Source organism: Dendrobates tinctorius, unplaced genomic scaffold (assembly GCF_039654945.1).
Source record: "Dendrobates tinctorius isolate UK_male_01 unplaced genomic scaffold, ASM3965494v1 ptg000084l, whole genome shotgun sequence".
Taxonomy (NCBI): domain Eukaryota; kingdom Metazoa; phylum Chordata; class Amphibia; order Anura; family Dendrobatidae; genus Dendrobates; species Dendrobates tinctorius.
This window is the reverse complement of record NW_027361752.1, coordinates 40,500,522-40,518,010: the sequence shown is the minus strand read 5'-3', so window position 1 is coordinate 40,518,010 and position 17,489 is coordinate 40,500,522. Positions and strand designations below refer to the sequence as shown.

The 17,489-nt window shown below is 42.8% G+C and overlaps 1 protein-coding gene across 1 annotated transcript; it reads right to left on the bottom strand.

Moving 5' to 3' along the window:
- Window positions 1-14,924: 14,924 nt before the first annotated feature.
- Window positions 14,925-15,644, bottom strand: LOC141097502 (claudin-8-like). The gene has a single exon (XM_073584725.1). It carries the CDS (start codon window positions 15,642-15,644, stop codon window positions 14,925-14,927), a length of 720 nt encoding a protein of 239 aa, XP_073440826.1.
- Between the last annotated feature and the right edge of the window lie 1,845 nt (window positions 15,645-17,489).

Below are 17,489 nucleotides of genomic sequence, written 5' to 3'. Positions count from 1 at the left end.
GAATGCTGCTGAGTGGAATAATTTTTATTTCTTCCCGGCAGTGGGGCTCTCAGTGCCGACGCCGCACGGTGTCAGAACACTATTAACCTGCAGATTAACCCCATATCTGCAGGTTTATAGCTTTATTTTACATAACAGGTTCCCATTCCGTTCTGAAGAAATCATGATGTTCTTATTAGTTAACGCGTCTGATCTGCCTAATCTTTTTACATCAGTCGGAGCACCGTCTAGCTGAAACAGGGTTCCAAATCCCCTGCATGGCAAAGTAGTGCTGGCATTAACACACAGAAATGTCTAGCAAATGCCAGGTCCCTCTGCTGCTCTAAATTTACTGTGCCCTCTATAATTACTCTTGCACTCCACCCCACAACACTTTAAGGATGCCAACTTACATAACAAGTGGGAGTTTCCATGCATTTAATTTCACCCCAAAATTGGATTTTTGCCTGTACTCAGACTAAGAACCTACTGATACGGAGGGCAGAAACTCTAACAGTGAGCCCGAAGCTACTCTGTAGCCTCCAAAAATATTTTCTCCGCCTAAAAGCTGTAACAGTAATCTTATCTATGGGCATAAGGCATGGACATATTAATATTTTTCTCGAAATGCCTGAACATTGTAAATAATAAAAATAATGGCAAGTAGAAATCAATTTTTTTTTTCTATTTAAATTATTAAAGAATAAAGATTAAATAGAATCGCATAAAAATACAGTAAAGTGAATGATCACATTCTCATAAGACTTTATAAAATAAACAACACAGTAAAAAATACATACTTGGTGTCCCTGTTACTGCAATAATCTGTACAATAGAGTAAACACGTTATTTATGGTGATGTAGTTAAGAAATGTCGTAAGTTGTTTTTTTCTTTTTGCATTTAAAACATAACAGTTAATCTAGATCTATTGGCCATAATGGCAGCTAAGAAAAGATGTTGGCATAAAAAAATAAAGTAAATAAAAAGGGATGAGGTTTTTTTTATGCTATAAAGGTGGAAACGAAAAACATAGAAACACTTTTAAAAATGTATATTATTCGCATTTCCGCCTGTAAAAGTATGGGATGAAGTTTGCAGCGTAACAGTTGCCCGTGTAAACCTGATGGCTGGGGAATTAATTATTTCTACACAAAGCCTATAATGTTTGTCAGTCGCCATGCTGCAATCTTATCACCCTTATCAGATGTAGCGGATGTCGTGCCGAATACATATGTGATCATGTAAACAGTAAGCTATGTGCATAAATCGACTCTAATCACATCTCCGTATGGACACTCCGGTTTTCCGAGCTCATCAGATTCAGGATGCCCCGGGGCTGAATCATTTCTTGAATGTTTAAAGGATAACTAAACTTTGAAATATTGGTCCTTTTCCATTATTCAGACGTCAGTCACCCTCGAAGCTGCATCTTCTTAGCGCAGCTGTGGCGCCCCCAGGAGTATGGCCGCCACACGGGCTTTGCCTTCCTCCAGGGAGGGTAATGCCAGGCTTGGAGGCAATGAAGGGTCTCTCTCGCAGTTAACCTATACATGCAACACAGTTCCACTCCAGGCCAGCAGGGGGGACTCTGAACCAGAATTGAAGGGAGGAGTGCTCTCTGAGGGCCAAGAGGAAGGAGTGGCCAGTTAGTCTGAGGAGGGTAAAGTGTGCAGACGTGGGGAAGAAGCGTAGAGATCGAGCTGAGAGGAAAGGCTCATCTCCAGTGAGAGCGCATGAACTGGAGCCTGGTCTCCACAGTTGTATGGATACTAATGGTCCTGCAACAGACACCAGAGGAGTTGGAGGCTGTAAATGCATTACCCCCATCTAAGACTCAGAGGCACAACAGCACGGAGTGAGCCAAGAGAGGAATAGCGGCTACAGCTGTCTGCCATACGAGGAGTGCTAGTAGAAGAGAATTAGGAGGAACTTCAGTGTAACTCAGTACTAGGAGTACTTCACTCAAATAAGCGCTAAGAAGGAGACTGCACAGCCCATCTGCTGAGAGAATCCCTGAGTTGCTTCCAGGCTAGCCTGCTCCAGTACTATCTGTAATCAGGACCCTGGACTGCATTTATCAAGTAAAGGTACAGAAATTGCACCCCACTGTGTCTTTGTCTGCTTCCTACCTTTCCGGCACTGCTACATTCCCGTGCCAACCGCATCTACACTGCCCTGGGACTACAGCTTCACCTGTGGGGAGCTTTTACATCTTTGCTGCACCATACCATCAGTCCCAGCGGATCTGCATGCAGCGTCGGCCTAACACCTCCCTTGCCGAACACCACAGGTGGTGTCACGAACTATTCATTTAATCAATTACATTCCACCATTCCAATTCCCCCATTACCTGGGCGCCCAGGGCCACGGCCTGGGTCACCGCCGCTGTGACACATCCCGCTGACACCGGCAAGGTACCGAGCACCCCACAGCCCTGGGAGGGCGACCCACAGCATTTTGGAACTCCTTGTCAGCCGGTCAGGCGCTCCTCGTCATCCAGGTTCCACTTCAGTCTCCCACAATTATAGTTATTTTCATCATCATCATCATCATCATCAATAGTTAACATTGCAAAATGCTTGTAATTGTTGGCTTGATGCTTGTTGATTAAGTTACCGGCCACCTCTTCGGTCTGTCAGCGGTGGCCGGTATCCAACGCTTACAAGCTCTTTGCTAAAAAGCTCGTAGTCTCATTGCTGGGTCTGTCAAGCTTAGGTGCACTTGAGCTCCTCCAGAGCTGCCTCTGCTTGCAGCAGCGCAGAGTGCACCAGCAGGTCAGTGACGAGATAGCGCTGCTTGTACAAACTGTCAAGCAGGAACTCAGGAGGCAGGGGAAGACAAGATGAGGATAACCCTTTAAGACAGTCGCCGTCAACAATGGGTTTTCCCAATTTATTCATGGGGAAAATGTGGCACAAAAATATATGTAGATAATGTTAAGACAAGAGTTCTGTCTCCTCACATAACCAATTGATGGTTCGCCCCTGCAGTGTCAGACTGAAATGGCAAAGGCCCACCAGTAATAATAATTCTTGGGGCCCACAGTTCAGCTACATGCAAAAATAACCTGGCCCTAGTACACAAATTTACCCTTGTGTCTATGTAATACTAATTTAGCTAGCTTGCTTATTGAATGATATTGTTTATTGCTTATCTTCACAGGGGCCTACCGGAGGATTCTCCTGTTCTCCCATCAGCCAGTCCAAGCCTATTCCCCTGTTAGGTGACTCATCACGAAAGCCAAAAATGGCTTGCGCCCTTTGTCATTGCCACAATGCTGAGAATATCCAGTCATAGTGCCAAAACGTAGCGATAACTGATGCTCAGATATCGGCAAGACTGGCTTGGGATAGTGCCAAGATTGGAGATGACTGGTTACTCACGGAGTACAGCAGACAGTACCACATGGCACGAAAGCTAAACTTATGCTCAAGCGCAAAAGAGTTTGTCTAAGAGCCTGCATGGGTCTCTACTTGCCTCTTAGGGACTGTATAATCTCTCATAGGACAGAATCAGGTCAATTATGCAAATCACACTCTGATCAAACTCTGATTACAGTGTGATCTAATTCTCTAGGATGAGAAGAAAAATAATTCTCCATCTTCTCCATTCTGTCAGTGTGTGGAAATTGAACTGCACTCAGATGTCATCCGAGTGCAGACCGATGATTTCCAGGCTCTCATTGACTTGAATGGCTGAGTGCAATCTGAATATCGGATCCAAGTGGGGTATACAGATGATTTTTTCCTAGGACTTTATAGAATCACATTGGTCCGAGTGCAATCCTATGTTATGTCAGTAGGACCGAAAATACAGCCAAGTGCACCAGCCCTTAGTCTAAGCTATTGATTGGGGACACTGCACAGGAACCATGACATATTTAAAATTATTTAAAGGATATGAAAACTTTGCAATCATTTTGTAAAATATTTTTCGGTACTCTATTGAGAGCTGCAGAATGAGTTATCTAAGAATCTCTCAGTAAGAATATATTTATAGGGAGTTTTTAGCTATTTTATTTGTCCTTTTTTCTCTACTTCTTTCGCCTGATTTCTGATCACACGAAAGTCCAGCGCTCCTTTAAAATACCTGTCGTCATAAATCATCTGAGAAGAGCCAGTAAAAGAGTCCGACAAACTCACCGATTTATTCACAGTTAACTCATTCTGTAGCCCACAAGGTGCAGGGAGACAAATAGTTAGGATAGAGTCACACAACCGTATTTTCTTTCAACCAAGAAAATTGATTGAATTATGTCACTCACAGTCTGATCAGAATGTCCTTGGATTTTCTAAGGCTAGTTTCACACTAGCGTTTCCTGGAGCTGCGGAGGGATGCACACGGCCGCTGTGAAGCTCCGCCCACAACCGCACCTCCTCCAGTCAGCTCCGCCTATGGGCGCATGATGCTGCATGCAACCTGCGCACCCTATCTTTAGCATTGGGTATGCAGGCCGTGTGCAGGTATGTGTTTGCCGGCGCATGTGTGGCGCCCCTGAGGCTCAGTCGCCACAGAGGTACGACACCTCCTCCTGAGGAGTGAGGAGAGAAGATCCCTGAGAGAGGGATGGAGGAAAGAGGTGCTGCAGCAGATCTCAGTGACCTGGGTCTGCTGGCACAGGAAAGGAAAGAAGGAGAAGGACATTGAACTGAAACCTGATCTTCCATAAGAAGGAGAGACTAGTACGGAACGTAGGAGTAAAAGGGAACAGAGGATGTGGGCTAGAGGAAGAACCCTGCCTAGAAGTTCTAAGCGCAAGGTCGGGGCCCGGTCCCCGAGGTTGTATGGATACTAATGGTCCTACAGCAGACACCGGTGGAGTAGTGGGCTGTAAATGCACTAAGACTTGGGGCACAACAGCAACCTTGATAGTGAGCCGGGACTCAGGAGTAAGGAGTCCCCGAAGCAGGCTACAGCTGTCTGCCGTACAAGTAGAGTTCTTGGGAACATCTGTCAGGAGGCACTCCAATGTAACTCAGTACTGGGAGTACTTCACACTTAAAGGGGCTATAAGAGGAGACATTCAGAAAGGCACATGTTGGCAGAGCGTTGGAAGGGAGCATTCCATCTGGCCTGGAGGTTGATTGAGGACACGGCACGGAGGCAGGCACCTGTATATGTACTACAGACTGTGAGTAAAGCTTTGGAACTACAAGCCTGATGTCCTCCATTGATTCTTGCGCCAACACACCCAGCACCGCTACATCTGGGTACCAGCTTCTACACCGCTTGTGCCTCTCCTCTACCCCTACATCTACACTGCCCTGGGGCTACAGCTCCACCTGTGGGGAGCTTCACCATCTTGGCTGCAACACACCACCAGCCCCTGAGGATCTGCATGCAGCGTCGGCTCAACATCTCACTTGCCGAACACCACAGGTGGCGTCACAAACTATTCCATTAATTACATTCCATCATTCAAACTTCCCCTATTAATTGGGCACCCAGGGCCACGGACCGGGACACCGCTGCTGTGACACATCCCGCCGACGCCGGCCCAGTACCGAGTACCCAGCGGCCCTGGGAGGGCGACCCACATGCGTCCTTTTGACCAAAATGCAACACAGTGCGTTTGGCGCAGGTCAGCGCACCGTCAAAAGGACGCCTGCGCCGGCAAACGCATACCTGCACACGGCCTGCATACCCAATGCTAAAGATAGGGTACGCAGGTCGCATGCAGCGTCATGCGCCCATAGGCGGAGCTGACCGGAGGATGTGCGGCCGTGGGCGGAACTTCACGGCGGCCGTGGGCATCCCTCCGCTGCTCCAGGAAGCGCTAGTGTGAAACTAGCCTAAGATGTGGATGAGATGAATAAAAAAAATTGTTAGTCTTTTCCATTCTATCAGTCTGTTAAAATTGCACCGCACTCAGATGACATCCTATTTTTTTTACGATCCCAATGACTTGCATGGTGGAGTGCGATCCGATTTATGGATGCAAATTGTGCATGCAAATCGGTCCAAGGAAAAATTAGACATGTGCGCGGCCCCATAGAATAACATTGGTCTGTGTGCGATCCAATGTTTTGTTGTATCACACTCTGACCGAAAATACAGTCCTTAAAAGCAAAACAGTGCAAAATTTGTAATGAGACCCAAGAGCAAAATATATAATTTAGCAAATATGTAATGAGACCAAAGAGCAAAATATATAATTGAGCAAATTTGTAAAGAGACCCAAGAGCAAAATATATAATTTATCCAAAAAAAATGCGTTTAAATGGAAAACAAAATGTCTCCAGTGGTGTCCAAACCCTTTAAGTTAATCTTTAAGGTTGTGCTCTTCTTACTTGCAGGTATTAGATGATGGATAGAGATAACTTATTATAGTACGTGTAGCAATGACTTGTGATAAAAGGAATCTGCTAACATTGCTGCCATACGCTGAGGTTTCCGGATTGTGACTTGGCCTTAGCAGGTCGGATCATGAATTACTATCTACTATTGAAATGGTGCCAAGATAAATGCCCACATAGCACTAACATTAGATGCTGTGTTAGCACAATGCCCCCTGCTGGCAGATACCTGACAGGCAGGAAACCAGCAAACCAGCAACCTGGCTCTAATGTGCAGTATTTCTTTTCAGTCTAGTGGTGAAGCTATAGGGGTCACCGTGGAAGAAGATGTGGTCAAGCCTGAAGCCTAAGGGTCACAAGCTGAACCTACTGTATGTGCCATAAGGCTTCAGCCTGTATTTACATCTACATTACAGGTGCTATTTGCAGCCTCCATTCCGGATCCAACAAAAAATATTGCAAGCCAGACACCATGAAAGAATTCCAGTGAACCCTTTTACAGTCAATAGGATTAGTAGGCGACTTCTTGATTCCATCTCATCATCTAAAGGATCCAGCACCGCCGTTATTTTCTGCGTTCTGCTCCAATTATGGTAAAAAACAGCAAATTAACAAACACAGGTGTGAACAGAGCTTTAGCTGCATCAGAGTATTTTTTTTTTAACTGCTGCACTTGAAAGCCACATCATGACATTGTGGGAAGGTATAAGGGTGTGACAGGAGCGGTCCTGCGCCTCTCCCCCTAAAGACAACTTCTGCAGGAACTGAATATGAATACATGTTAGAATATGGTTTTATTGAATGGGTTTGCATTGTATGAGTAATATAAAATGTGAATCTCCATTGAATCTTATAGGTACTAATATGTGTAGTAAATGTATTGTAATGTATAATGTAGTTTATGCAAAACATTTAGGAAAAGTTTGAGCATAAGCTTATGGTAGCATAAGGGATAGCATGGGATATAGAATATAGCTTATCAGATATAAGCAAGTAAAAGTGCAGTTGTGCACACAATAGATTCAGGAACTACGGTAGAAAAGCACAGGTTTAGGATACAGTTAAACATTTGGGCCCAGCCAATGGGAGGGGGAAAGGTTATAAGAAGGGCAGCATTTCATGATTAAGATCAGATAGAGTTGGAGATTAGTTGTGAAGAGTTGTGATAGCAGAAGCTCAAGGCCATTTGGCTGGAGGGCACAAACAGTTACAGACTGTCAGGCAGCATGAGAACAGCTGCAACAAACTTCAGCAGATCTTCCCTGGACGTCTAGGGCCCATGGCCCTAGTTGGGCATGGAGAAGCCAGACACAGTCGCCTATTTCAGCTGGATGTACATTTGAGGAAGTACATTTCCCTGAAGTGTATTGTAGCACCAAGATCCGACTTCTCCCTGCACTGCAATACATGCCATAGGCCAATCAGAAGCCAGCAGCTGACGTCGCCATGCTCATCATAGGTAACGCATGGCAGTGATGTCATGCGTTGCCATGCCGGCACATCGTGGGAGCGGAGAAAGTTAAGAAGAATCTGTTTTTCTTGTGTGTTAGGAAAGAGCATCTGAATGGACATTATTTGAGGAAGGGGCCCAGAATGGGGGTCATTATGCCAGGATGGGGGTCGTCATACCAGGATGAGGGTCACTATATGAGGCTGGAGCCCATTATACCAGGATGGGGGCCATTATACCATGATGGGAGTCATTATACCAGGATGGGGTCATTATACCATGATGTGGGTCATTACACCAGGATGGGGATCACTATAGAAGGATGGTGATCATTATACCAGGATGGGGCCCAGGAGGAGGGTCATTATACCAGGATGGGGCCCAGGAGGAGGGTCATTATAACAGGATGGGGGTCATTATACCAGAATGGAGGTCATTATACCAAGATACACCCAGGATGAGGATCATTATACCAGGAAGGGGGATATTATTACAGTATATTATTACAGGAAGGGGCTGGATGGGAAGCATTATACCAGAATGCGGGCCATTATATCAGGAAGGAGCCAGGATGAGGGACATTGTTACATGATAGTTGTGAAGATGGGTGATATTATTACAGGAAAGGGCCAGGACTGTAGATATTATAATGGCATGGGGCCAGAACTGTGGACATTGTTACATGGAGTGGCAAGACATGTCTTTATAATATCTAGAATGCTACAAAGGCCCAAACATCAGACCAACATGCAGGTGAGGGTCCAGATGTAATTTTTGCACCGGTGCCCAGCAGACTCTAGCTACACCACTGTAAGTGTTCACTATGGACTGTTCCTGTGAGAGCTACTGTTGACCAATCCGAGTTTAATATACATCAAGACTGCTGTTTAGAGATGGGCGAACCTGAACAGTAAAGTTCGGTGTCCATACCGAACACCTACAGTTCTGGCACAGACACCGAACACGTACTTCACCAAGAAGTCCGTCTTACCGTTTGGGTTCAGCTGCCAGAACACTGGGTGTTTGCCACACTGTCATGTGCATGACAGCGCGGCAAACACCGCTTTTGATCGGCAGTGAAATTATCCCAGCTGGTCAGAGAGCCATGGCTCCTATGCTGTTAAAAGACAGTGTGAGCGCTCAGCTGTGATCAGAGCTATAAAGTTTACCACAGGTCGCTGGCGTCAGCTGATGGGACTAGAGCTCCCATCATCCGATTACCAGCTGCCTCTAATAACAGCGAGAGCAGGAGCGGCTGATGACTGTATTCATTAGCCGTCTCCTGTGCTGTAAATAAATAATTTAAAAAAAGGCGTGGGTTCCCCTGTATTTTTGATAACCAGCCAGACAAAACTCACAGCTGGGGAATGTAACCCTCAGCTGTCTGCTTCAGCAAGGCTGGTTTTCAAGAATGGAAGAGTCCCCACGCTGTGTTTTTTTTATTCTATTCTGGTACCCGAACCTGAACTTTTTGTAACTGTTCGACCGAACCCGCTGGACCCAAACATCCAGGTATCCGCCTATCTCTAGTGCTGTGCTATGGTACTTACCGAGAACTCTGTAAATGCTGGCCTGTTTTGTGGTTTTTAAAAACAGCCTTTCCGATACTCTGCAACCAACAAGCTTTGTGTTTACTACCTGCAACCACCAAGCTCAGGGCATCAGTTTTAAAGTGCAACCAACAAATAGAGCTGTGAAAGCTTGTTGGCTCATTCTGTGTCCATCGTTCGCTAAACAACCCTGACGTGTCTGTGTCTTTCACTGTTTATGTCTGTGGGATTTTCAAGCCGTGTTCGGGGTCAATGTGCCACAGACAAGTTCTGACTCGTTAGAAGTCTTGTAAGCACAGAAATCTACACTACATTGTTAAGAAACTTGAAGCTAAACGAAGCACCTGAAAAGTGTAACAGTCTGTCATCAGGAAATGATAGATTTCCATGGAGCTTTCATTTGTCATCTTACTCTTAGGTATCAGTGGAAGCTTTTTGGAAAAGGTGCAAAAAACCTCTCAGGATGTCATCCCTGTGTTCTCCAGGCTGTCAGCTGAAGTGCTGACTCCAGGCTTTCATTTAGCGCTGTTCCAGCAGAAGATGGATAGGAAATGTCAACTCAATGTTTAGACGACTAATAAAGTGCTTGGATCACAATGGATGGGATACTACTCTACTGTGAAATGCGTCATGTGGAGAAATGTCTCTTTGTCTGGGAGAAGGGCTGTAGCTCTTATTAAATCCAGTACAAACAATCAGTTCAAATGTTTTCCACCTGAAGTGACAGAAAAGATTTTTCAGGCTTTTCACGACGCTGAGATTACAACATCTTAATACAGAACGTTCGTCTGTCAGCGCGGAATAGAGAACAGCGCGGAACACAATGAAGTGAAAAAGTACAGATGGAACGTGATATTAAAACACACAAAAAAGGAAAATACAGTAAATACAACAATTAAAAAGTTTTAAACAGACTCTCCATGGAGCAGTCAGGTCCAAAGAGGAAAAGGCAAAAAAGCTTCCCTCTCTCTACAGTCCATATTTGATCAGTGGGGTTTGGACAACCGATCCGAAGTCGGACCTGAACTATTTAAATATTAGGGGTATGTTCATATGTTGCATTTTACAACACAGGCATTTTTATTTGTGTTTTTTGCAGCACAAAAAAAAAACACTGAACGAATTGACATGCTGAGTCTTTCCCGTAGATTTGTGAACAGCGCATACAAGTACCATCCATCAGGGTGAGATTTGAAAAAAATCTCATCCTCATGCTGCCAAATTTTTCTGGATTAACCTGCGGAGTAGACTTTAAAATCTGCAACATGCCACTTTTTATGTTTTGGAGTTTTACATTGGGTGTGTCTTCCTCTAGCTCCTCCTTCCATAGAATTTAAAAAGCACCACCTGTCATCTCCTTTCTCAGTAATGGGGAAATCTGTCTTCACTGAATACAGATTTTACCTGCAAATTGAGAATTTTGAAAATTAATGATCAGTCCAGGAGGAGAAGGAAGCAGAGTTCTCTGATAAGATATACTACAAAGTTATTTCTTTTCATGTGTACTATCGATTTACGAAATAAAATTTAAAATAATGGTTTCTATTGATTCTTGAAGTATCAGACAGAAACCATACTAGCAATGCACATGCTTTAGTTCTAATTGTTTCAGTTCTATCACATGGTTCATTCCTAATTATTAGAGCCCTTTCACACTTTAGTGTTCTACTATATGTTATTCTTTGATTATCGCACGTTTGTCCCACTTATATCATGCTACCCTAAATACATGGGTCATACTTCAATTAGTTCAAATGTTTACAATGAGGTGCCTCCTGAAGAAGCTGAACGAAATGCGCATCGGGGCAGAGGAATGCCATCATATCTTTAGCGATCTACACTGACAGGTAACAATCTCCTTACATCCTTGCTCCTTGATTTTGAACATCACATTTGCTAGATAGGAATGTTTTTTCAGTAGTCACCACAAACCAGACCATTTTACTTAGCTGGGTTATACCATAACACATTATACTGATATAGCAGCAAAGTAGCACTAGTGCCTTTTCCCTGCATGTTTTTTACCTTTGTGAAATTCATTACTAGGTTCTTTCTTGTTGTAAATATATGTTATTCTTGCAGATACAGTAGGTCACAGACCCATTGCAATTAAGTTGACCTTACACATGCCTTTCTTTTTTGCAGAACGACTCTTTGCAAAAAAAAGGAAAAAGGAGACATGTCCCACTAGAAGCCATGTTTCGAATCAAACTTGCCAACTCAAGTAAATTATGCCAGGAAGAAAAATATGGGAAAAAATAAAAATATGGATAGCAAATGAGCCTCCCAATCAATCCGAGCCTCCCACTGCCATCTCCAGTACTTCTCTCATGCTGCACCAGTTTTTTGGAATGCACTACCCCAGGCAATCCTGTTAATTCCCAGCATCCACAGTTTTAAGCAGCCCTAAAAACTTTTTCTTTAGGCTAGCCTCACCTCTGTAATCTAACTAATTATTCCCTGTTTTCCCTTCCACACACTCAGTAGCACTTTGTACCTGTGCTTGTACAGATCCTGGCTGGTACCCGGTTTATTTGAATACCTTATTTATTATACTGATGGTTGGACCTTACATGACAAGAACTTTATTTTTACCTTCTTTACCTCTATTTCCTCATAGATTGTAAGTTTGCGAGCACGGCCTTCACTCCTCTTGGTATGTGTTGACCTATGTGTTACTTTAAGTCTCATCTTGTTTGTACAAGTTCCCTCTGAACTTTAAAGTGCTGCGGAATATGTTGGTACTAGAGAAATGCAAATGATTATTATTATAATGGGAGAGAGCTGCAGTACCATTCATGGCCACTTCATGAGGCATAGCGCTGTCCCATTTCTTGTGTGCTACTCCAACCTCGATCAGCTCAGTTTTTCTTCTGATCGTCTCATCACTTTGACCTGTACTATCACATTTTTACCTATAACATCAGACACGACAATCCTATGTAACTCGGTATCACCCTAAACAGTCACTCCCCGCTAATGACATGTTTGGTACAGTAATAACATCCATCTGAAAGCCATTTTATTTGCTCATCATCTCACATTATAACATCCTGTATATATAGTTTGCTCATAAGGATACACGTGCACCAATATATACAAACAATAACAAAAAAACAACATTAGTAAAAAATATATTTTAATATGTTAAATTTAAAGCAAAAAGTCAAATTTTCTCCAAAATATACTTCCTAACATTTGTTCTTATCATTGTACGCACAAGAAATATCATCAAAAATAGCAATTAAATCATTTGTAACTCATGTAGTGTAAAGTGATTGGCTCCGGCAGCCCCCACAGAGAATGAATGGAGTGGCGGTAGGGCGTCCGACCTATTGCTTCATTGTGCAAAGGGGGTAAAGGATCCCTGCTGGGGATAAAAGTTTCTCGTTCTACCAATCGGCTTGAATCTGACTGGTCGGGCTACAACCGATGGGCGCCCTTTAATGTTATGAACAACTCCTTTAAAACCCAAAGCCAAATCCTCAGCTGGACCTTTCCTAAACACCATGACCACAACACATGGGACTGCTGCTTCCCCACTTAACACCCAGGATCTACGTGTCCATTAATACTGATAATAACACAGGTGTATGCAGAAGTAGACAGATACCACTATATTCTTATAAATACAATGTGTTTTTTATGGTGTTTTACATGAATATTGCGCATTTTCGGCTTTCACATAGAGGGATCACATTTTTGTGCAATATCTCGTCCAGCAAAGTTTTGTACGTTCCATCTCCATGTAAAATTTCCCAAAAGCTCAGGTCATAAATAAATAAATAGAAGCAATGGTCATCATTATGCTAGATACATTCGTCACACTGAGTGTTTGGGTCACATACAAGCTGGTAATGGACCAGTAATTGCTCATTAGCAACCTGCAAACTCAGGATTTTACATATATCGGCAATAATCTCAACTCATTATCGAATTTAAATGCTGTTATATCTAAATTTATATTCACCTTTTGTATCTGCGGGTTGTCAGGAAATGTTCTGAACCCCCCTCCCCCATCAGCCTTTTAGAGCACCGGTCTTGAGTGAATCTTTAAATATTCGGTGCGGAGGAGGGGGATGCAGCTGCAGTCTGACTGGTTAAGGGTTAAAGTACAAAGCACAGCTCTGATATCACACCTTAGAAAGCAGTCTCTATGCTACGACTCCTAGTGGGAGGGTCTAAACAGAAGACCCCCTTCTATGATGTCATTTTGTCCTATTAGGGTATATGGAAAGGTTCTATTATAGTAAGATAAATATATAAATGTATACAAGTATAAACCACTCGGTTTGAGAGAATCATTTCATGTCTGAGCTATATCACATTTTTACATTTATTCACACCTAAAGTTTAATTCAGAATATTACTGATTGCCCTTTGAAACAGGCAGAGATTATTCTAACATATGCGCCTAGAGGGGGAGTCCATTTTATATTAACAAACATATAAGGGACAAGATTTTGTGGCAATTACTGATATATAAGTTCTACAGGTTCTCTTTCTACTCTTATTAGTACCGTCTTCCTCACAGACTTAACAGCTCTGCTGTTCCAAAAATGGAAAATAACGGAGTAGCATGTGACCAGACTTGTCCGTCAGCCTCCTCTAATTAAAAAAAATATACTACACATGGAAAAATTGTCTTTCAATTGGAAGAGTCAGGTCTAGAGATGAGCTGACCAGGCAAAATTAGAATTCGCCAGTTTGTGCAAATTTTCTCAGGAAATTCTATTCACAGAGAAATTATTCTCCTTGATTTAATGTCCCTTTTTATGGACTCTTTCTCCATACCCCAGAGCATAACAAATATAAGATGTGAAAAATGGAAAAAAAAATCCTTATACCCTCCTTACCGCTCTCAAGCCCCTCCACTCCTCACCGTCACCCGTCCGGTCTTGTTCCATCTCCTTATCCCTGTTAGGAGCTCTGAATCTGCAGCCAATTCATGCTAGGACTTTCGGCTCTGATGAGACCCGGAACGGTACTGCGCAAGGTCACGACGTCATGATGTGAACTGTGACCTTACCTGCGCATGTGCAGAAACGTTCCCAGGCCTCATTAGAGCGGGAAGACCTGGCCTAGTGTAAAGCGGGGATTCAACACTTGGAGAGAAGAAAGAAGATGCAACGAGATGAACATGATTGATGGTGAGGAGCGAGGAAGCTGAAGAGGTGCTCGGTAAGGTAAGAATATATATTTTTTTAATTTTGAATCTTTTTATGGCCTTGTATGGTTCAGTAAAATGAGTCTGCGAGGAAGCAAAATACAAAAAAAATTGGCGTATACGAATCTTAGCTCATCTCGCGTCTGGCCACCTGTTCCTCCATCATTAGTCATTTTGAGAACAGGCGACTGTGAAGAAGTCTGAGAACCTGTAATACTTATATTTTAGTAATATAAGGTCTTGTAAAACATTAGTAAAAATAAACATAAAATGGACAGCTCCTTTAAAGTTTCATTCTCACCTGAGCTTCTTCAATGATCTGCAGTCCAGTATTACACAACTCGGAGAATTCTGTAATTTGCATTGTACATGAATGGAGAAGGAAACAACTAGAAATGAGTAAGGGATGGCCTTTGCAAAGTTGCCACCTTTGAAGTGGATTCATACATTGTGCTCAAACTTAGAGTTGCCGAATGTTTATCTATATGATATTATCCTGGTTTTGCTCTTGAATGGTTTTGAGCACACAAAGTTCTTCTGTTAAATCTTTCTTTTTTTGATAGATAGTTGGTTGAATGTCTTCGCTGGGACAGATGCATCTCTCCCTTGAACATCTACATGGGTGATACCAACAAAATATAGATCCTCCGATGAAAAAGAGCATCACTGTTGGCCATGCCAGCATGATGGCCTCACCGATTTCCTCTTGTTGGACAATTTTGCAGTCGGAGAAGCAAACGTTTTTCATGATGTTAAAAGCAATTAATGTAGAGGGTGCGAGAACAAGAATTCCAGCCATGATGAAGTTGATGCCCGCCAGAAGAAGACAGCAACTGCGGCTCCTTTCGCTTATAGTGCAAAATTTACTGAACAGCATGCCGATGAGGGAGGTTACACAGCCCATAAATGCTGCAATTACAGCAAAGGACATGAAAATCCTTGAAACCTTCAGATCTGGAGTCATCGAACCCAATGTTAGGGAATAGGGTTGACAAGACTTTGGGAGGTTGTTTTGTCTCACGCAGGTCATCCAAAGTCCATCCCAACGGCCTAACCAGTGACCATCGATACGCTTGCCGTAAGAGTTGCTTTCTGCAATGATGGACACTCTCCATTGGGGCATTCCATAGATGGCAAATGTCAGTATGGTGGCCACGTTTCCCAATATCACAGCTATGGTCTGGACTATGCAGCTGACCATGTTGTCTTCTAAATGTAGTTCTACAAGGAAAATATCAGATGTCTTATTTCTGGACAAGGCAATGGCACCTCTTCTATTTAGTGGCTCTTGGTTCGCTTGTTTAGCCTTCAGGATCCAATTTAGAAATGCTCATCAGCAGATGATACAGGTCAATTTATCTTTGTTTGTGCACGTGTATAAACTTCTGTTTTCCATTGTGTTACCTAATAGGGTGTTACATATCCTGGATGTCTACACAGGTATCAAACGACTCAGCACATCAACACCTCAGGCTACACTAATCTGCTGCTCGGAACAAATGGAAAGCAGATGTTGAATGTTCGGATCTCTAATTTGTTTGGTATTTCATTTGTGTATTCAGTTATAGCTTGTACAATGCATACAACCATACACAATGCGTGGGTGAAAGATCTGTAATTAAGATTAAGCACTACAGGTTTCATTTTTGGTAGATTTATGCATCACATGAGCTAAATGAAGAATAAATAAAAATGAGTAGCTAACGATTAAATGTTTTTGATCGTTTAGTAGTGTTGATTGATGAAATCGGTAGTGGGTAGACCGTCCACCACCAATCAATCCTGCCAAACATAGACTATAACATATGAAAAAAATGTTTTAAAGTTTGGATAATCTTTATCTCTACATAGTGGTTTCAAATATGAATTATTAGTCAAATGTAGATACAGAAAAATTAGGACTCCTGTAAAAAACAACATATGGGACCCCATCATAACATACTTGTAATTTACATCTTCAGAGTAAAGGCTGATCATTGGAGGTAAAGTAGGGTCCTGAGCTGGGAACCCATTTAACATGTACATAGTTTAATTTTTAATTATAATAACAAACAGTAAAGGATAATAATGTCGCTGGTGGCCGGGAGCATTGAAGAGACTAATGACGGTGTCCCTGGTGACCTAAAATGGTGAAGGGATGAGATTGGTACTCCTCCTGCCTAGAGTGACTGAACAACTGGGCATAGCTATCAGGGGTGTAGTTTTGGAAATGGCACATGTTCGAGAAGGTCTTGTTACCAATTTTACTCTGGGCTTGGGTGCATAAAGTTATACATCTGCTACATCACCAGCATGCACCACCGTTATTTAAGACGTTAGCCACAGACTGCTTGACAATGGATGATTCTGCATGCCCTTGGAAACAGACTGATATTTTTTCTATATTCTTAGCAGGCCTTCTCAATGTTTTTCTGATGGGACTTTACACCCCATGGAAACCCCTAAGCTTCACAAAAATCCATCAGTTCTGCGTCATTCTTTATTGTCGGGTATGTGCATTGTCGATCCATTCTTGAGGGAATAACAGTGAGCCATCGAGGATAAAAGTGTCCTATTCTGCTGATCAGTTTGGGTCAATGTAATTTATTTAAGATTTGGTTTCACTTCCCATCATCTTGGTAATGGGGGTCCCAGTGGCTGGACTTCCACCGATTTAGAAGTTATTACTTGTCCTTTGGATAGGAGATAACTTATCTTCTCTGGAAAACCCTTTACATTTTCTCCCCTTTTTACACTGCTAAATGCATTATTTACCAAAAAATAAAATATTGTTAATTTACGGACCTGCTGACCAGTCCGGTACCTTGTAAATTGATTGGAACAAAATAAAGTCTTTTTCCTTCTCCATTAGTGCCAGCAAGTATATTCAGCACATTTAACACTGACTGCAGCCAAGTATTGAGGTGCAGCAAGAGACATTGTGTATTCTGGGACAAGTCATGAACGGGTGCCAAACAGTCATATCTGTGCACCCATATGTTGGGAGATTGTGTATAGGTTTGTCAGTTGTGGAGAGTGTATGTGAGAAAGCATGTAAGTAATAACT